Source organism: Mesocricetus auratus, unplaced genomic scaffold (genome assembly GCF_017639785.1).
Source record: "Mesocricetus auratus isolate SY011 unplaced genomic scaffold, BCM_Maur_2.0 Super-Scaffold_100015, whole genome shotgun sequence".
Taxonomy (NCBI): domain Eukaryota; kingdom Metazoa; phylum Chordata; class Mammalia; order Rodentia; family Cricetidae; genus Mesocricetus; species Mesocricetus auratus.
This window is the reverse complement of record NW_024429198.1, coordinates 45860594-45882610: the sequence shown is the minus strand read 5'-3', so window position 1 is coordinate 45882610 and position 22017 is coordinate 45860594. Positions and strand designations below refer to the sequence as shown.

General features: G+C 36.6%; 1 protein-coding gene across 2 annotated transcripts in view; it reads right to left on the bottom strand.

The window, feature by feature from the left end:
• The window catches only part of Taf4b (TATA-box binding protein associated factor 4b), a 119477-nt gene that overhangs the window by 63245 nt on the left and 34215 nt on the right, over positions 1-22017 (bottom strand). For both annotated transcript variants that reach the window (XM_040757866.1, XM_040757867.1), the window contains exon 10: positions 1870-2039. In XM_040757866.1, the coding sequence (XP_040613800.1) occupies positions 1870-2039 (170 nt within the window). The remainder of the gene's footprint in view (positions 1-1869; positions 2040-22017) is intronic.

The window sequence follows — 22017 nt, the reverse complement described above, 5'->3', positions numbered from 1 at the left end:
GAAAATTCTTTTAGAAAATGTATAATTTCTAGTTTTAGGAATGCCCTCAGTTGGTAACTATTCTGTATGCAGGAATTGTATTCTAAGTAGAAAACACCTCTAGAAATAATGAAACATTCATTATTGGCTGTTTCCTTTATTATTAGAAAATTTTTACAGTTTATGTTTTGAATTACATTGTTTGTGCTTCATCATTAATAACTGAAAACAGAAAGAGCTTCTCAAATTCTGCTAAACCAGGTTTGCCAAACTATAGCCAATAGGTCAAAATTCATCTCTTTCTAAGCACTGATTTTTATAAGAATCCAAATAATGGATTAGAAGTTTGTTTCTCCCCCAAAACGCATGCAGAAACTCGGTCCGTGACTTGGTTATGACAACTGGAGTGTAGCCCTTTGGGAATAATTATTGTAATGAATAAGGTCAGAATAGATTACATGCGGGTACAACATAAAGAGCTGTGAAAGACCACCAAGGAGGCCCTGGCCAGAAATCCTGATGAGCATCCAGATCTGACATCCCTACTCCAGAACTGTGACAAAAAGTATGTGTCACTGAAGCCTTCAAGGCTATGGTATTTTGTTATAGAAGCCAGAGCCCAATAAGACACAATCCTGCTCTTTTAACCATATGTGGTTCAGGTTTGCTTTCCACTTGGAAGAGCAGAGCCCATGTGGAAAAAGTTGCTGATTACTATCTTAAGCTGCCATCAAACCTTAAGAAAATGATCATACAGGGATCAAAAATGGCTCAGTGGTTAGGAACACACACTGCACTTGCAGAGGATGCAGATGGGGTTCCTAACACCCATACTGTAAAGCTCGCAATCACCATGACTCTAGTTCCGGGGGGGATGGGGGGACGGGGGACTCTACACCTCTGATCACTGTAGCCATTCCCACACTACCACATATACCCAGAATTAAAATATTATTTAATTTAAATATATATCATTTAATAAAGATTTAAATCAAACTGGATAAAAAATGTGGAAGGGAAAAAGGATTCAGCCAGTGCTCTGGATAATATGACATTATAGGCAAACTGAAGACAGCATTTTCTCAATAGAGATTTCTCTTCCCAGATAATCTAGCTTCTGTCTAGCTGACAAAAACCTAGCCAGGAAAAACTATTACTAATTATAATTGCTCACAAAAGGATAACATGGCCTTAATTTAAATTACAAAATAAAAATGTTCAACATATCATAGATAAAATACTCATTTATTAATTGTGAAATAGGACAAATATGATATGATATAATACATACAAAATATCAAATCAATCTCATTGCATTTAATATGGGGTCTTATAGTCTTTTACATGATATTGAAATCAGGCTCCAAATAATAAGAGTATATTCTCTCCCATTTTTTTAAATTCACCGGAGCCACCTAAAAACTACCCAGTAACTAGAGAAAAATCTTAATATTCTAGCTCAACTTTCTTCTACAATAAGAGTGAAATTAAGGTTGATACAAGGAAAGGGAGATTGACTCTTATTCGGTATTCCTATAATTTACAAATACAGCATTTAATGTAAACTTTCATTTGTATATACACATTATCAATGACCAACAAGGAACAAGATTTTTAAAAAACCAGCACACATTAAGTCTTTGTGCAAAATATGTATCTCTATTATTCAATCATAAAAAATGGAAAAAGCATTAACCTCTATTATCAATCCCAGAAACAAAAAGTTGAAGTAATGATTTATAAAATAAAATGTTTCATTCTGTAATACTCAGGAAATCTCAGAATATTTCTAGAGCCTTATCTAATCCTTAGAGTTTGGCCACGTCTTCAGAAAACATTTCTCTTCAACAAACATTTCTATCAGGTCAATAATCATGATTCTATACTTACCAATGTCTAAAATTCTCTTTTGTAGAGCTCCAATGAAAAGAAATGGTTCTTCTTTACATGACTGAATGAGTGTGCCAACAAATTCAGAATGTGTTGCTAAGATGCGGGCGTTTTCTTCATCAAGGTTGACCTCTGCCATGCAAGTCACATCATTGATGTCATCTTCACTTCTACAGGGACAAAAAGTTAGTTTTTTTTTGAGAGAGAGAGAGAGAGAGAGAGAGAGAGAGAGAGAGAGAGAGAGAGAGAGAGAGAGAGAGAGAGAGAGAGAGAGAGTGTACATGGTTTAAGGGTGCAAAGAAACATACATCTTAGCCAAGTATGGCAGTGATCACTATAATCCCACTATTTGGAAAGGAGGCAGGAGAAACAGGAGTTAAAGGGCTTCACAGTAAGTTCAAGGTCAGCCTTCATAGAAAAAACAAAAACAGATCTTTCTCATAAATAATATTTTATTGAATCTATTCAATGAAATGAAATGAAGAATGATATCTTTCTCCTTAAGCTTTTAAAATTAAACTGGCATCACTAAGCAGAAGAGAAAGATTCCTGGAAGAGAAATCAGAACCTGCTGTGTGTTCCAGAGCTTATCTTTTCCTCTCTGGTGAGACACACCAAGAGGGACTGGACTTACTCCAGTCATCCACAAATCCTCTACTATGAAATAGAAGGAAATGAAAACGGACTCTGATTTCATCCAGGATTGTTAAAAACCCCTCAAGATTTCCCCTGTGCACTCCACTATTCCACTTAATAGCAGCAGAAGCAATCAATCATAAAAAATCATGTCAGTTATTCTGAAATCAAAATTTTAAATTAATTTTGTTTTTATGATTCATATTTTTGCATACTTCCACTGTACCAAATGAATATACTAAAACACACTCAAGCAACTGGCTACAAAGGGCCTATGTTTAAAATATAAATAAAACTAAACATATTCACATACGTACACACAAAAACAAACATGAAATAGGTTTGGGTTTCTTGTTTTACACCCGTAAAATTAATCTCATAGAATTGCTATTTATCTATAGTACCAACAAGAGGATATGTATCTATGAGAAGAAATATAATGAATTCCCTCTGAGACTCCTTTTCACCATATATAATAACAGTCTAGTTACTGATCATGATTCACATAATAATTATACAAAGTGATTATTATTGTAAAACGTATTTCATAAAAAGATGGGCAAATGGCACAACACAGGAGTCAGTGTCAAATAGATTTAAATTATATATCACCCCAATGATGACACATTTGTAAGAGAATAAATTATAATTATCAAACACTCAAGAAATGAAGGTTCTTGGTGTATACTTTTGAAACGCAGAACATAAAACATGAGGAAGAAAAAAATGCTCAAATACAGAAAAGTGAGCGAGAGAAAGGTGCCAGACACGTAGCTTAAAGTTAGAGAAAGAACAACAGCACTACCATCATGCCCCCACTAACAGCTCAACATCTAAAGGTGTGTCTGTACTAAGAGAAAGAAAGAACAATTAATATCTGAAACTACTAATGACACATTCATAATAAGAAAAACAGATTCCATCTACTAAATGTTGCAAAGTTCTCAATGGCTCTAAAAGTCAACTTCCAACTGACATAAATCAAGTGGAATGTCCAGATTTAAATATTTAAACACAAAACATAAGAATGGCAAAAATAATTACCTAAACAAGGATCAGATTCTAAGTTTAAAATATTCTTTTAAAAAGGCCTAAGTAAAATACTTCAAAACAGCCTAGCATCCCTGGGTACTAAATTAAGAGTAGGAGTAATGGGTTTCACTGTTCTACTGTATGGTAAAGTGACTACAGAAAACATAATGACTACATGCTGCAAAACAAAACAAAACCACATGGATCTTGAATATTTTCACCAAAAAGAAATGCCAATCGATTAATATTGAATACATTAGTCTGATTTGAACATTATACAATATATGTATATATTGAAACTAACAGTTTCCATAAAGGTGTAACATAGATCAAGTTACAATTTTCTGAAGAACCACCATATTGATTTTCAATGAAGGAGTGTTCCCCTTGTTCCACATCCTAGCTAGCATGGGCCTACACTTACAGATGTAATATATAATTAATCTACCTCAAGAACCAGCTGTATATAACACTCTTAGGCAGAAACCCAAAGGACACCCCATCCTATCACAAGGACATGTAGCAGAATGTTATCTTAAGGTGTGTGACTTTTGTTTATACTACATTTATTTAACTCGGTGAAGCTGTGATTCTTTGCTGTCTAAAACATCTATGTCTAATAAAGAGCTGAATGGTGGCCTATAGTGAGGCAGGAGCAAGGATAGGTGGGGCTGGCAGACAGAGGATATAGAAGGAGAAATGAAAAAGAGAAGAGAACGAGAGAACAAGGAGAGAAGGATGTCAGTGGCCAGCCACCCAGCCAGTCATAGGGTAAGAAGGAAAGATTTACAGAAGAGAAAGATAAAAGCCAGAGGGGAAAGGAAATCAGGATAATTTAAAATATGAAAAGCTAGCTAGACAAGACAAGCTAAGGATGAGCATTCATAAATAAGAATAAGCTTCCGTGCATGATTTATTTGGGAGCTGGGTGGTGGGCCCCTCAAAAAGACAAAAGAGTAAAGCAACACACTACAAGGATACTTGCTTAACTACGTTCATAGAAGCTTTATTCATAATAACCAGAAACTGAAATAATCCAGGTGTCCCTCGACAGAAGAATGGATAAAGAAAATATACGTTTACACAATGTAGTTTTTTTTTTTACTCAGCAGTTAAAAACAAAACAAAACAAACGAAAACCATGACATGACATCCCGAAACGTGCAGGCAACGATAGAGCTAGAAAAAAATCATCCCAAGTGAGGTAACCCAGATCCAGAAAAAGAAAAACATATGTACTCACTCATATGTGGACATTAATAAGCTGTAAAGGACAACCATGCTGCAATCCATAGACCCAGAGAGGCTAAATAACAAGGAAAGCTCAAGGGGAGTGACTGGATCTCCCTCGAAGTGGACGGGTGAACTGGGGGCAGCTGGGATAAGCACTGAGATCATAACCCACACAGGTAACATTATATAGACTGATCAGGTTGTATTTATACATTTAGGCATGTGTGCATATGTGTATAATAACAAAGAAAAGGTGTCCATTATTTTGAGAGGGTATAAGGTTGGGGGGTATACGTGGGAAGGTCTGGAAAAAGGAAAGGAGGTAATGATGTATTATAATTTTTAAAGATTAAAAATTATAAACAAATTAAAAAGTTTATGCACCTGGAGAGATGGCTCTATGGTTAAGAGAACTTGCTGTTCTTGAAAAGGACCTAGGTGTGGTTACCAGCACTCACGTGGCAGCTTACAACTGCCTCTCATCAAGTTCCAGGGATTTGGACACCTCAGTGAATGCTGTATGTATGTGTTACACTGACTTAGATGCAGGCAAAATACTCATATAAAAAAATAAAAATAAATGAATCTTTAAAAATAAATAAAAGCTATTACGTAGAAACAATTAGGACTGAATGCTTATAAGTGAGATGTTTGCAGACCCATGTAAATAGTATCTTGCTTTTCTATTAGAGTTCCTGCATAGCTCCTACTGGGAACTCAAACGGGCTCTAGAAATCAGTTCCAGGCCTACATATTACAAGTTCAAAATACAGCACTAGAATTTAGTTAGAAGAGCAGCTTTTTGCCCAGCTTGTGCCAACCTAACCACAATTCCTTCTGGTATAGCTAAGAGTGGGCATTGCCACAGGAGCAAGGGAGGCCTTCCACTGAAAAGAGAAAAGGTGCACCAGTAAAAAGTACTCAGGCCTTCAGAAGTTCCTCAAGGAAAGGGGCAGACAGGAGGCAGGCAAAGGCAACACTGGCAGAAGCACAGTCAAAAAAAGCAAGAAAGACAAGGACAAGCCCAAGGCTATCATGTACAAGAATGTTAGTGATCCTGATTTGGTTTTATTTCGTTTTAAAGGTAAAAAGTGGAAGCCACTGAGCAAAGTCTGAGTGTAATACAGGGTCTTCTAGTGAAGGTATTATGTTATATGGTCTATTATTTTAAAAGATACCAAGAAAAGAAAATTTAGTACTTTATTAGAAAAACCTTCAAGTGTCTGTGGAGTAGCACATCACACAAATTAGGTACCACTCACTTGTCATGTATTCTGTCTTCTGAAACTCCTCTAATTGGTTTGTTTTTGATAAAGTTAAATACTTCTCAATGTCTACTTCCTTAAATTTTCCTACTATTAAGGTTAGCTTAGTTTCCTGCAAACAGTTCAGAATACTTTGACTATTTAACAGGCGAAGTACACTATAGCAAAAAAATGTTAAAAATGAGAGGAAAAGGAAACAGAAAAAAAGACTACAGAAAGACACAGGAATAGGCTCTGGGTTTGCCCTGCAGACAGTGGGAAAAGAGCATGAATGGGTCTTGCTTTCCCTGTTATACAACCTTTTGAGTTTTATGCAAAGTGGTGTGTAAAATGCTTTATACATTAGTCAAATAATCTTTCTAACTGCCAACAAAATAAGCTAGGTATCATGGTACATACCTAGTTTCAGCCACTCAGCATCTTGCCTGGGAAGGTGGACTTCCAAGTTCTTTCCCCCAATAGTCACTCTCCTCAACTATAACAGGTTTATAAACACATAAACTTGTTCATTTCTCTATGTATATTTATATTTAAATTAATTTGAAATTAACATACAGAAGTATTCCTCAAAATTTAATGTTTTCTTTAATTTATTATATGTGTATGAGTATTTTTGCCTGCATATATATTTGTATGTATACCACATGTGTGTCTAGTGCCTGTGGAGGTCACAAGAGAGAGGGGGGGTTCTTCTGGAATTGGAGCTGTAGCCCTTATCAAATACTGGGAACTGAACTCAAGTCCTCTGCAGGAACAAGTACTCTTACAGAGCATTCTCTCTAGCCAACTACTATTTTTAGGATCAGCTAGAAAATATATTTAAAATGAAGGTCACATAATCAAAAACATAATATACAGCACTCAGGGTTTCTATTTGATTTAATAAAAACCAGAAATCTAAGGGGGTTTTAGTTAAAAGATGTTGAGATTTTTAAAGACTAATGTCTAAAATTTGTGCGTGTGTGTGTGTGTGTGTGTGTGAGAGAGAGAGAGAGAGAGAGAGAGAGAGAGAGAGAGAGAGAGAGAGAGAGAGAGAGAGAGAGAGAGAGAAACAAGACAGAGAGAAGGGGAGAGAGACAGAGACAGAGACGGGAGCCACACATGAGGTCAAAGAACAACTCTGTGGAGTCATTTCTTCCTTCTACCATTACCAGTGCTCCTGTGAGTAAACTCAGGCCATCAGGCTTCCATGGAAAGCACTTTCCCAGCTGAGCGACCTCATTATCGACCCGGTTTTAGTCCTTAAAAAGCATACCTTCATGATATGAACCAAACATGGAAATTTACCAAGCTATAAAAACATAGAGTACTGGTGCTAGAGCTAGAGACACCAAGGTTTTTAGACTCTGCCCAAAAATTGTAAGATGACTCTTCCCATCTCTACCCATTAGTTGCCCCCTCTGAAAAACAAAGGTGAAGTTTTTCATACCTGTATCAGGTTCCTGAATGAAAGCCATATTAAAAGTTAAAACTGTATTTGGAACTAAGCATGTATATAATTTTAAGGATAAAATAATGTCTATCATGTTAAAAATAAGTAACTTGAAATGTAAGCAATATACAATTTTAAAATAATGAGTAAAAAGAGTAGAATCATTGCTCTCCTCTTTTCATAAACCTCCCTAGAATACATTTTGAGTCTCTTACTTTCACGTCCTTTGGTAACACGCACTTAGATGAACTCCAACAACTGTTACAATCTGTTACAATATGTAAGTACTAACAAGTTGTCAATTTTATGATGGTACACAATCATTTTCCAAATTTTTAATTTTGCTTAAAAGCCAAACCTTATTATTGGAAAAACATTATTTATTTTCATTAAAATGCTAAATCCTCCAGTCAGCATAACTGCAGTTTGTCTGTCATTTGTACATTTAAGTTCAACAGTATATGATAAAAAGTGCTTGCAATTCAAACATAAGCACAAGAAACTGTCTTGAGAAAATCACATCACTGTAACATACAGCAGAGTGCTCTATCACCCTGACTTTTAGACAGGTATGTCCCCAAGGTCAAGGGTTAACAAAACAGTTTGTACTCCTCATTAAGAACCTTTTAACTAGCGCATGCCTTTAATCCCAGCACTCAGGAGGCAGAAGCAGGCAGAGATCTGGGGCTCCAAAGCCACAGAGAAACCCTGTCTCGGAAAACAAACAAACAAACCAACCAACAAACAAAAAAACCAAGCCCTTTTACTGCCCCTTTCCTTTCTCTTTATTTAATGTAAGTAAATGTGCTCAAGGATAAAGAGTGAGTGGCCACTAACCCTGAGATGACACAGGCAAGCCACAGTCAGTCTTGTGAGATTCCAGGTGTTTCACCTCTATCACTTTAGAAGTGTCTATTGTTACACAGTGAAAATTGCTAATAATATAACACCAACACCTTGCAACAACCTGAGAGATTATGTTTCAAAATTATTTCCTTCAAGTTTTGAGAGCAGTAGGTACTTATTAAACTGTGGTGAGTATCAGGCATACCTAAAAGTTTTTAAAAACAGATTCTAGTCATTTCTAGTCTCCAGATGTTTCATTCTGGATAAGCCTGGAATCAAAAATTCAGCAAGTTTCTTAGGTAACTCTTGGAATTGCTGATCTATATGATACTAGCAAATGTTAAGGCAGTTTTAAAAGTATCCATTAGCCTTTTCCTACCTTCTCAATTAGATTAGTTCTGCTAAGAAATTTGTAGCATGAATCACAACAGCATTATCATCATCTTTGATCTTTCTCAAGGATAGGCCTGACAAAAGGATATGCATGACCAATAAACCTAACTCCAGCCCACAGAGCTTTAACCTTTGTTCATGGTGTGCTCACCATTAAGGTTTTTCATCAGTTGGTTATGTGCTTTAGCACAAAAATAATTTTTCCCGAACATCATTGACTATGATAAACTATATCTGCAATATAAATTATATTAATAAATTGCCATGTGCTATCTGCATTTGCTTTCTGAAAGTAGGACAGAACCCCTAATCTCAGACTCAGGCAGGTTTGCCACCAGTGTCCTCAAGATCCTTTGCTGGGGCAGACTGACTCCCTCCATCTATAACAGGAAGAAACACAACAACAGCTAAGGCATTAAAAACATTGTACCCCTGAGAACAGCTGGAAGGTAAACTATTTTTTAATGGCAGTTATAATTTGTTATCCAATGTTATAAAAATTCCTGCAGTAGAATGAGAAGCTGGAAGCTCATTCAAGGACAGAACTCTCTGTTCTGCCTAGGACTCCCAATTGGTTACTCTTTAGCATTGTTGTTTTATCAGGCATTCCCTAGTCATTTCTGCTGAATGCTGCAAATACCTGATTTGATGATGGTATTAGCTGCTACTTACTATTTGTTCTTTTAATTGCTATATGCATAATATATCCACCCACTCAAAAGGAAATGTATGACAACTGTAGAAATTATTCTGTACAGAATGGTATTTAACAGCTTTAAAAAGACTTCATGGTCTCATCTCCAAGTCACTAATGTGCAGAGCCCTGTGGCATGTCAGCAATCTAGCTTCCATCTTTTAGTTGGATTTTAATACCGTACCTAATCTAAAGTGAGCTTAGCTAACATGAATGTGTTTTCCCTGCGCCTTACTAACTCCAAGATGAGAGAGCTTGGTTTATCCCACAAACATTGTTTTCTCTCTTTAAAAAAAAAAATCACTACCCGGAAATGATTAAATATTGTATCAACAACACAACACACAATACACAAAACAGGATGCATATATTTAAACACATTTAAAATATAGCAGAGAACTTGATTACCCTTGCAATATCAAAAAACTGAGTATGAGATTCAGCAGTAATAATACAGACATGAAATAGCATTACCTTATTCTAGATGAAACCTGAATCTCTGGTGCCCTCTGGTGTTTTAAACACTATACAACTTCTAATAATTATCCCAGATACACCAAGAAGTTAAATACAAGACAGAATTTTGTAGTGAAAAAGTCATAAAACCAAAACTTCAATATAGGTTGACCACATACCTATGAACATAAAAAATGCAGATATCACCCTGTAATACTAAATCCCATCTGGTTTAGTTAAGACAGGGCCTAATGTCATATACTACTGTTCTTTCTTACTTAATATAAGTCAACATTAAGGGTCTGTTTTTTAGCTTCAGTTGGAAGAAAATAGGAGTAATACTGTTTCCAAAACAGCATATATTTCTTAAATACACTGCAATATCTGTAAAATTACTAGAAAGTATTTTAAACGTAAATCTTAGTGTAAAAATAAGACAACTGATTTAAAAAAAAACTAAAAGACAACAAAAATAAAACACTGCAGAAAATGCAACCTCTTCAACAAATAGTGCTAAGAAAACTAATATATCCACAAATAAAAGAATGAAAGTAGATCCCTACCTCTCACCCTCTAGAAAATGAATTTAAAATGAATCAAATTCTTAAGACTTAAAATTCTGAAACCATTAGAGGAAAATGTAGGGAGACACTCAGAAAATAATAGAAACACCTGACCAATGGGGCCTCATGAAATTAAAAGGTTTCTGCACAGAAAAAGAAGAGAGTTAACAGGTAAGCACACAACCTACAGAATGGGAGAAAATCTTTACTGAATAGGTATTTGATAGAGTATTAATATCTAAAACATACAAAGAAATCAAATAGCCCAATAAATAAATTAGCTTAAGAAATAAAGACACGAGGGAAGCAGCTGTTCCTCCGGCAGCATCAGGTAAACAGGCCGGCTTCCCGGCCTGTGTTCCAGTACCTGCAGATCACCTGGGAACTGCACAGAGCTCCCAATCCCGGCAGGAGCCAAGCACCACAGACTACAGGTCTTCTCTCCCACCAACCAGACCAGGAAAGGAGAGGAGGCTGGGAGTCCAGGGAAGCAGCTGTTCCTCCAGCAGCATCAGGTAAACAGGCCAGCTTCCCGGCCTGTGTTCCAGTGCCCTGCAGATCGCCTGAGAACTGCACAGAGCTCCCAATCCCGACGGGAGCCAAGCACCCCAGACTCCAGATCTTCTCTCCCACCAAGAAGACCAGGAAACCAGAGGAGCCAGGGAGACCAGGTAGGAGGCTAAGCGCCCCAGATTCCTGTTCTTCTTCCCCACCCACGGGACCAGCACTTGGACAAGGAATAGAAGAACCACCAGATTATTGGACTTGCTAGCACCCACCAAAAGGGAACTCTGGTCCCCAGACCAGTAAGGGGCTCTTTCTGTACCCACTAGAAGAAGAGATGGGAAAGACACAATACAAAAACACACTCAGCAACAGAAAAACAAATATGACACCGTCAGATTCTAGAGACTCCATGCCAGCAAGACCCCAACATTCCAATGCAAACGAAGCAGAAGAGAACGACCTTAAAAGCACTTTCATGAAAATGATAGAGGCCCTAAAAGAGGATATAGGAAAATCCCTCAAAGAAATGGAAGAAAAAACAAACCAAAAATTCAAGAAATGGAAGAAAAAAACAAACCAAAAAATGCAAGAATTGGAAGAAAAAACAAACCAAAAAAGGCAGGAAATGGAAGAAGAAACGAAGCAAAAAATGCAAGAAATGGAAGAAGAAACATACCAAAAAAGGCAGGAAATGGAAGAAGAAACAAAGCAAAAAATGCAAGAAATGATAGAAAAAACACAGCAAAAAATGAAAAAAATGGAAGAAGAAACAAAGCACAAAATGCGAGAAATGGAACAAAAGCAAACCAAAAAATGCAAGAAATGGAAGAAAGAACAAACCAAAAAATTCATAAAAGGCAACAAATGGACGAAAAGATAAACAGAAAATTGCAAGAAGCAATGCAAACACTGCAAGGGTTGAAAAATGAAATAGAGACAGTAAAAAAAGCACAATCTGAAGAAGGGCAGAAAATAGAAAAGCTGGACAAACAGTCAGGCACTACCGATACAAGCATTACCAACAGAATAGAAGAGATTGAAGAGAGAATCTCAAATGTTGAAGATACACTAAGAGAAATGGATTTATCAACCAAAGAAAACCTTAAATCCAACAAATCCTTAACACAAAACATCCAGGAAATATGGGACACCATGAAAAGACCAAACCTAAGAATAATAGGTATAGAAGAAGGAGAAGAAATCCACCTCAAAAAACAGCTTATACCAATTCTTCTCAAAGTATTCCACACAATAGAAGCAGAAGGGTCTTTGCCAAACTCTTCCTATGAGGCTTCAATAACCTTGATCCCCAAGCCACACAAAGATACAACTAAGAAAGGGAACTTCAGACCAATATCCCTCATGAACATTGATGCAAAAATACTCAATAAAATACTGGCAAATCGGATCCAAGAACACATCAAAACAATCATTCACCACGATCAAGTAGGTTTCATCCCAAGGATGCAGGGATGGTTCAACATACGAAAATCCATCAACGTAATCCACCATATAAACAAGCTGAAAAACAAAAATCACATGATCATCTCACTAGATGCTGAAAAAGCCTTTGACAAAATCCAACACCCCTTCATGATAAAGGTCTTGGAGAGATCTGGGATAACAGGGACATACTTAAACATAATAAAAGCTATATACAGTAAACCAACAGCCAACATCAAACTAAATGGACAGAAACTCAACGCAATTCCTCTAAAATCAGGAACAAAACAAGGCTGTCCACTCTCTCCATACCTTTTCAACATGGTACTTGAAGTTCTAGCTATTGCCATATGACAACAAAGGGGGATCAAGGGGATACAAATTGGGAACGAAGAGGTCAAACGTTCACTGTTTGCAGACGATATGATAGTTTACATCAATGACCCAAAGAACTCTACCAGGGAACTCTTACAGCTGATTAACACCTTCAGCAAAGTGGCAGGCTACAAGATCAACTCAAGAAAATCAGTAGCCCTACTATATACAGATGATAAGAGGGCTGAAAAAGAAATCAGAGAAACATCACCCTTTACAATTGCCACAAACAACATAAAATACCTTGGGGTAACGCTAACCAAACAAGTGAAAGAGCTGTATCGTAAGAACTTTGAATCTTTAAAGAAAGAAATTAAAGAAGCCCTCAGAAAATGGAAAGATCTCCCATGCTCTTGGATAGGTAGGATCAATGTAGTAAAAATGGCAATCCTGCCAAAAGCAATCTACAGATTCAATGCAATCCCAATCAAAATCCCAGCACAATTCTTCACAGACCTTGAAAGAACAATAATCAATTTTGTATGGAAAAACAAAAGACCCAGGATAGCCAAAACAACCCTGTTCAACAAGACAACGTCCGGAGGCATCACCATCCCTGACCTCAAGCTCTATTATAGAGCTATAGTCCTGAAAACAGCTTGGTATTGGCACAAAAATAGACAGGTAGACCAATGGAATCGAATTGAAAACCTGGATATTAACCCACACACGTAGGAACATCTGATCTTTGACAAAGAAGCTAAAAATATACAATGGAATAAAGAAAGCATCTTCAACAAATGGTGCTGGCATAACTGGAGGCTGGCATGTAGAAGAATGTGGATCGATCCATGTTTATCGCCATACACAAAACAAGTCCAAATGGATCAAAGACCTCAACATAAATCCAGCCACACTGAACCTCTTAGAAGAGAAAGTGGGTGGTACCCTTGAACGAATTCGTACAGGAGACAGCTTCCTGAACATAACACCAGTAGCACAGACAGTGAGATCAACAATTAATAAATGGACCTACTGAAACTGAGAAGCTTCTGTAAGGCAAAGGACACAGTCAGCAAGACAAAAAGGCAGCCCACAGAATGGGAAAAAATATTCACTAATCCCACATCTGACAGAGGGTTGATCTCCAAAATTTACAAAGAACTCAAGAAGCAAGTCTCCAAAAACATCAAAGGACCCAATTAAAAAGTGGGCTGCAGAACTAAATAGAGAGTTTTCAATAGAGGAGTCTAAAATGGCTGAGAGGCACTTGAGAAAGTGCTCAACATCCTTAGCCATCCAGGAAATGCAAATTAAAACAACTCTGAGATACCATCTCACTCCTGTCAGAATGGCTAAAATAAAAAACACCAAGGACAATTTATGCTGGAGAGGATGTGGTGAAAGGGGGGACACTCCTCCATTGCTGGTGGGAGTGCCAACTGGTACAGCCACTTTGGAAATCAGTATGGCGATTCCTCATAAAAATAGGAATAAACCTACCACAAGACCCAGCAACTCCACTCTTAGGCATATATCCAAAAGATGCCCATTCATACAACAAAGATGTCTGTTCCACTATGTTCATAGCAGCTTTATTTGTAATAGCCAGAACTTGGAAGCAACCTAGATGTCCCTCAACCGAAGAGTGGATAGAGAAAATGTGGTACATCTACACAATGGAGTATTACTCAGCAGAAAAAAACAATGGAATCCTGAGATTCGCAGGCAAATGGATGACACTAGAAGAAACCATCCTGAGTGAGGTAACCCAGTCACAAAAAGAGAAACATGGCATGTACTCTCTCATATATGGATTTCAGACATAGATCTGGGGAGTGCCAGCCTACAATCCTATGGCCAGAGAGTCTGGGAAACAGAAACTTCATTTAGTGGCTGATCGAAGAAGAGGCAGATTCCCTTGGTTAAGTAATGAGCTAAACTCAAGAAAGCCAGTAACAGAGAGGGAAGACTGGTGATCAAAGAGATTAAGACTGGGCTGGTTTAACCCCCAGAAACAGCTGACCAGACAAAGGTTAACTCTTGAATCCCAGGCATCAGCCTGGGAATCCAGCATGGGACTGATCAAGACCCCCTGAATCTGGGTGTCAGTGAGGAGGCCTAGGTAATCTATTGAGCCTTGGGCAGCAGATCAGTACCCATCCCAAGTATACACACGGACTTTGGACTCCCTTAGAACAATGTGAGGTGCACTCTCACCCTGAACTCTTGGGGAAGGGTCTAGGCCCTGCCCTATATGAAATGACAGACTATGGACACCCCCATGGAGGGCCTCACCCTCCCTGGTGAAATGAGGGGGGATAATGGGGAGGGGGGGTTTGGGGGAGGGCACGGGAGGAGGGGAGGGAAAGGGAGAGGGACCTGGAACTGACTTGTGAAGCAACCTTGTTTCTTATCTAAATTTAAACTGGAAAATAAAATAAAATAAAAACTGACAAAAAAAAAGAAACTAAAACACTGCAGCTAAATATAACATAATACAGTGAGCTTAATCATGGTACAGACAAAACAACAATAACAATTATTATATTTAGGAGGGAAAATGTAATAATCCAAATAGGAGCATGGAGTTTGTTTCTCAGCAACATCTATTTCTTAATGTTGATACACATATCATTGTTCAATGTGATATTACCATTAGTGGATGCTGGGCGAAGGATTTATAGGAATCACCTGTAATATATTTACAATTTCTTAGCAAATCTAAAAGGAATTCAAAGTTTAAAAGATGTTTCTTCATGCATTTTGTCAGTTTATAGCACCACCATTGCTCCCATCTTTAAGTTATAGAAAACTTGAATGTACTTTTTGTAAATAAGTTTGATCTTTTTCTAGAATTTGTGTCACAAATATTTGCCCCTTTTACTTAGCTCATTTCTTTTTGAGATTCTTGCATGGTATTTTGTGTGTCATTAGAGTGTTTTCTTTATCCTCAGAAATATTCTGTTTTGATGATACGATATCAAATCACAGGAGGCATTGTGCACACCTGTAGCTTATGTCTCTTTGAGAAGATCTAATTAGTACCCACCCGTAATTGAGAAGCTGTTGGCAGTGATAGATTTTGGGGAAGGGCGAATCATGGGGGTGTGGCCACTGTTTAGCTTCCCATGATCCAGTGGATGATATCATGGTCATGCACATGTAGATAGGCAGAAATAATTGGAATATTTAACTATGTAAAGATATGTTGTATCTTTTATGCTGTGGAATATTACTAAAACTGTTTTTAAGGTGTGTTACATTTGTTCTTATTGCATTTAACAATGTAAGAATGTGTGTTTATATAAAGATGTATTGCATTTGTTTCAAAAAAACAAAACAAAAAGAAATAAAGACACTTCTCAAAAGATGAAAAATAAATTAAAATTACATTAACATTCAATGTCACCCTGTCAAAATAGAGTTAAGAACAAAGGAAATAAAAATGTTGGCAAAGATATGAATAGAAGGGAAACATTATACATGCTAGTTCAGACACTCTGGAAATCAATAGAGGTTTCTGAAATGGGCAAAAATACAATATGATTCAGCTATTGCACTCCTGAGTATTGTGTAGCACAAGTATCTGTAATCTCAGGGTTCATAATGGAATGACAGATGGTAAAAAGAGAATCCCCAGAATCTCAGGACAGCTAGCTGAATAAATAATAAAGAAACCCTATCTCAAACAAAGTAGAATGTGGCCACTAACGTGTATGGTTGTCCTCTGACCTCCACACCCACACTTCGGCACATGTGCCCTCATTCATACATACAAATGTGCATCCACATATACACACCCACACATACACTGTCCATAGAATAAATAATAAATATATAATAATTTATATAAGTTTTAAATAGTAAGTTGAGTCAGAAAACTCATAAAAAACGATTTTAAAAAGGTATCTAGAAGCCGGGCGATGGTAGTGCACGCCTATAATTCCAGCATTCGGGAGGCAGAGGCAGGTGGATATGAGTTCGAGGCCAGTCAGGTATACAAAACTACACAGAGAAACCCTATCTCAAAAAAATAAAGAAAATTAAAAGGTATCTAGAAATAGGAAGATTATAAACACTCCTAATTTTTAAGCAAACACACACAAAGCAATAATATCATATATGTTCATAGATAATAAAGGAGAGAAATACACAGAAAGATAAACAATGGATAAATCAGATAAATACCTGAGAGACATCACAAATGTTTGAAGTAGTAGCTTTACAATAATTGGCTAGATGAACTCTCTCTAAAGGACTGTGAAATGTACACGGCTATGCATGAAGATTAGAGGCAACTTTCAGCATATTTCATGACTATAACTATTGTGGGATCACAATTTCAAACCTAGAAACTGGGACTTTGATACCAACACTCTTGAGTATTTTCCCTGACTATGGGAAATAAGTTTCCAAATTATTTATGTAACTATGAACAAGTTTCCTTCTATCTCTAAAAAATCTAATAAATATAACCAAGGATCTAAGTGGGAAATCCTACACATAATTAAAAAAGTCAGTATTTTCTCAAATTAATCTAATCAAATGATCTCAATACATTATTTTCAGGGAACTTTGAAGCTGATCCTAAAATTCATGTTCAAGAGGGAGAATAACAAATATCAGGATACTTTTGATTTAAAAAAAAAAGTACCACAGTAAGGGAATTAATTTAATTGTTCTTAAAAATGCCACAGTAAGATTAGCTATAACAATAAGAGGGCCCATAAGGTAAAAGTACTTGCTGTCCTACAATGTAAGCCTAGCCACCTGAATTCAATTCCCAGAACACATGTAAAGGTGGAAGGAGAGAAGCAACTCTACATATTTGTCTTCTAACCTCTATATGCATGCTGTCCCACACATGCCAGCACATACACACACACACACACACACACACACACACACACACACACTTACTTTTAATTGAAAATAACCAAATAGTAACAAAAATAAAATTAAATAGTATTAAATGCAATATGCCCTCACATAACACAAATTTATGAAAATGATGGCATTTCTATTCAAAAAGGTAAAGCACTCCTAGTAACTAGTGTTGAAAACAAAAATCCATTGGGAAAAGTTACTATCAAGAAATAAAGATGTAAGCCAGGCGGTGGTGGCGCACGCCTTTAATCCCAGAACTTGAGAGGCAGAGACAGGCGGATCTCTGTGAATTCGAGGCCCGGCTGGACCGACAGCCTCCAAAACAATACAGAGAAACCCTGTCTCGTAGAACCAAAAAAAAAAAAAAAAAAGAAATAAAAGATGTAAAAGTAAATGCATCTATGTGAGATATGTCTGTATAAATAATACCCAACAAAACACAGAAGCACATCACTAGGAGCTCAAAAGGGAGGATGTTTTAGAATCCAAAAGTCATAATATGATCTTAAAATTCCCTATACCAGAAATACTAAAAACAAAGTTAAAGCTAAAAAATCAGGGGAAAATTATAACATAATTAATAATGCATTACTGTTCACTACATACACATAAATGTGGAAATAAGCAATCAAAACAAAACTGAACAAAAGCCATTAGCTAGAAACCTTAGAATTACATCAGGTCAGCGTAAATCATCATTGTAGTCACAGAATCTGCCCAAAACATTTTTAAAGCACCATGAAATCAGCATAACGCACATCCTGAAGGAAGAATAGCCTTACAGGCAGCTTCCTATAGCTAACACAAGTTTCTAGCACAGTGGGAATAAGTATCTTGAGCTGTATGGATGAGAACTGGGATAAACTGGACTCCAGCCATCTCTGGTTCCTATCACAATGATAAATCTTTTATGGAATTAAGAAAACTGAATTTAGATCCTCAGGTCAATTCTGACTTACCCATATACTTAAGTTAAAATTTTCAACTACAGTTTTCATTTCCAAATGTTCCAACTTACTATTTTCCCGATCTTTATATTCATTTTAATAGATAATTATTGCTTTAATATATAAGAAATTTAAATACTAATATCCAACATTTGATCAAGCAAACCATGCTGCTTTTCCCTAAACTGTGACTCAGGGTGACTTTGATGTACATACTCATCCCTGAATGTGAAAACATACACGAATACTATGAAACAATGGATGTCTTTAAAGTATTGAAAGCCCCACAAATGTCATCCAAAATTAAAATAATACTCATGACATCAGTCTATATAACCTAAAAAATTAAAATATTAGAAATGATATGAAATACCAGTGGTAAAATCTTTTTGCATTTCTTTATATTAGTATCAAAAATAGAACAAAAACAACAAAAAAAAAGGAAGATATAACAAAAAGGTACCTAGAAATACAAATCTATTGGATATATGCAACAAAATCACACACGTCTATATGAATAAATTACATTTTATTAGCGGTATTAAAAAAGATAGCAACATAAATACTGTTCACAGACAGCAGCTCATAATTTTAAAGAAGTCACTCAGAGAACAGAAGACGTGTAGACTCAACGTCAGACCAACTAAAACCCTATAAAGATTCGGGAAACTCAACGAACTGATTTTTCAATTTATAGGGAATGGCAAAAGCTTAAGTACAGCCAAAAGAAGGAAGAGAGGGAAGGAGGAATGGAAAAAAAGGAGAAAAATGATAGAATTCAGAGGCAGCAGGCATGGTATTAGGTGCCTGAAATCCCAGAGGTCAGAAGCCAAGGCAAGAGAACTGCAAATTTTTTCTATTTCCCTGATACTTACAGAGTGCCTAAAACTCACTGTGTTCTACATAGCACTTTATCCTCCAGCCTGGACTACAGAGTGAAATATCATGCCCTATCCATAGCAGGTATGAAAACAAGGATGGAAGGAAAGGCATTAGATGAGTTATTTGCTAACTGTAAATTTAAGCCCTTAAAAGACCCCTGAAATACAAATAAGAGATGCTGTGGGTCACTGATTCTCTGATATGGAAATAGGAACTCAGGAATCCTAGTTAACAACACAAGAAAACATAACAAATCCTGCTGACATGAATATTTAAACAGACGGAAAACTTGGAAAAGGCAACAGTAAAAAGACTACTCAGGCTCTATTTGGAGAATCTCATAAACAATGCCTAAGAGCTTCAAAAAGTTAGCAAATTCAATTACTTTAAAATTAAAAATTTCAGAACTGTGTGAACTGTAAAACACTAACTCTATATTTGAACCAAAACTATTATAAGTTATAAGGTTTGCATACAATCTATATAGGCTTAAACACAACTTATAGATCAATATGTTATTAACAAGGTATGCATGTATACATACATTCATACGTATATACATATGAAAACCTGATAGAACCACAACTATTCTTCAAAGGTTTTTGTAAAGGTATTAGGAAGCTGCAAAGAGAACCAGGTATTGAAGAATCATAGTCTCAAGCCCAGAGCTTCACTGAAGCATGTCCATTTTCTCCACTAGTCTTTTCCTTGAGACACTAACCAAACACAAAACCAGAAGCTGCTAAGGGACAGAAAAGTCAACCGAGTATCAGATAATTCTGTGAAGACAAAGACAGAAAGTTGGAACTCAAGAGTATCCAAGGCTTGAAGCATAGGCCATGAACATGTTTACCAATGAAGCATTCACAGAAATACTAAAGAAGCCAAGAAAGTCCGGGGGTGAGGGGATCCTATGCAAAGCACAATAAATTTTAATCACTTCACAAGTGCCAGGGCAATAAAACTTGGGGTTCACAGCCCTGCAAGGCAGTATAAGTCCGCACTGAAATCCTGAGGGACTGACTACCTGATAGGGGACAAAGTTACAGTAGACAAGCAGCCTCAAAGGAACTGCTTTACAGTTTGGATTGAGATGACTTCTACAGGTTCCCTTCAGGCCTCTGAATTAATTCTTTCTAAGAGGAAACAGGAAGGCAGGAAGGCAGGAAGGCAAGAAGGCAGGAAGGCAGGAAGGCAAGCAGGGAGGAAGAAGAAAACAAAACTCTTGTAGTAGTTTTAATGACAATGCTCCCATAGACTCCTATGTGTGATGACTTTGTCCCCAGTTGATGGATTGTTCAGAAAGGATTAGAAGGTGTGTCCTTGTCAGGGAAGGTATATTATAGGGGATGGGCTTTGAGTCTCCAGTTCTCTTTCTGCCTCCTCTTTTGGATCAAATGTAGACTCTCCACTGCTGCTCCAGCACCAAGACCAACAGAGAGATAGCCTGCCACCAAGCTCTCCACAAGGATAGTCATGGAATCACTCTCTGAAATTGTTAGCAAGCTCCCAATTAAATGCTTTCTTTTATAAGCTGCTTGGGTCATGGTATCTCTTCACAGCAATAGAACAATAACTAAGAAACATTCCAAATAACCTGGGTATTAAAACAAAAAAACTAGGCATTGGCTGTACAGTAACTTGATTAATTATTAATTATTCCACTGAGGGAAAGATAAATAACTATACTGTAAAACAATACTGTTTTAAAAAATAGGGTTACCATTTTTGTCATTTGCAAAATGTTTAATTAGTAATAATTATAAAATATTTTTAAAAGAACCATTTGAAATCCATACAAAAATTGAAGGGATGTCAACCTCTGAGGGATGGAAACACAATGAGTAAAACAGGTACATTCCTGTCTTACTGAGGAATCCTAAGATTCAAATATACAATGTAAAAATTGACAAGAGTAATAGAAAAAGAAGCAAGTCTACAAACAGAGTTAGGTATTTTATTACTCATTCTGAGTTGTTATAGAAAAAGCTACAAAAGCCTTTTTACAAACGTTAGGATGTAGATCATGTTGGTACCATTTTCCACCTTTAACAAATTACTATTTAGAAACCTTCTAACCAAACCAAATGCTCACAAGATACTCACCAAGACTCACCACAATGAAGACTCCTAGCAAATTTAAGAAGATTAAAAATGTTTAGATTATGTTTTCTAATCACAGAATACTTAAAAAGAAAAAGCAAAACATGGAGAGCCCATGTAGCACTGACATGAACAAAAATGAAGAAATACTTTTTTAATTGTCAGAACTTGGGGAAATTTGGCATATTTAGACCAAGAAAAATTGAGTTTACTTAACTAAATCTCTAACTTTAGATGCCAAGAAATGGGGAGCACCTTGACCCCAAATTTAACTTTCAATGTTAACAATCAGATCAGTGGTAGTCTGGGGTCCAGGGTGGAATGCAAGGACAGGCTGGCAAAAAAAAAAAAAAAAAAAAGAGCACACACACACACACAAAAAAAAACTTTTGGGATGTTGAATTTATCTTGATTATAGTACCGTGTGCATGGGTTTAGCCTTTTGTCAAAACTCACTGATCTGGAAAACACTATTGCATAAATGCTTCATTGTCTTCTTCCAATATTTCCT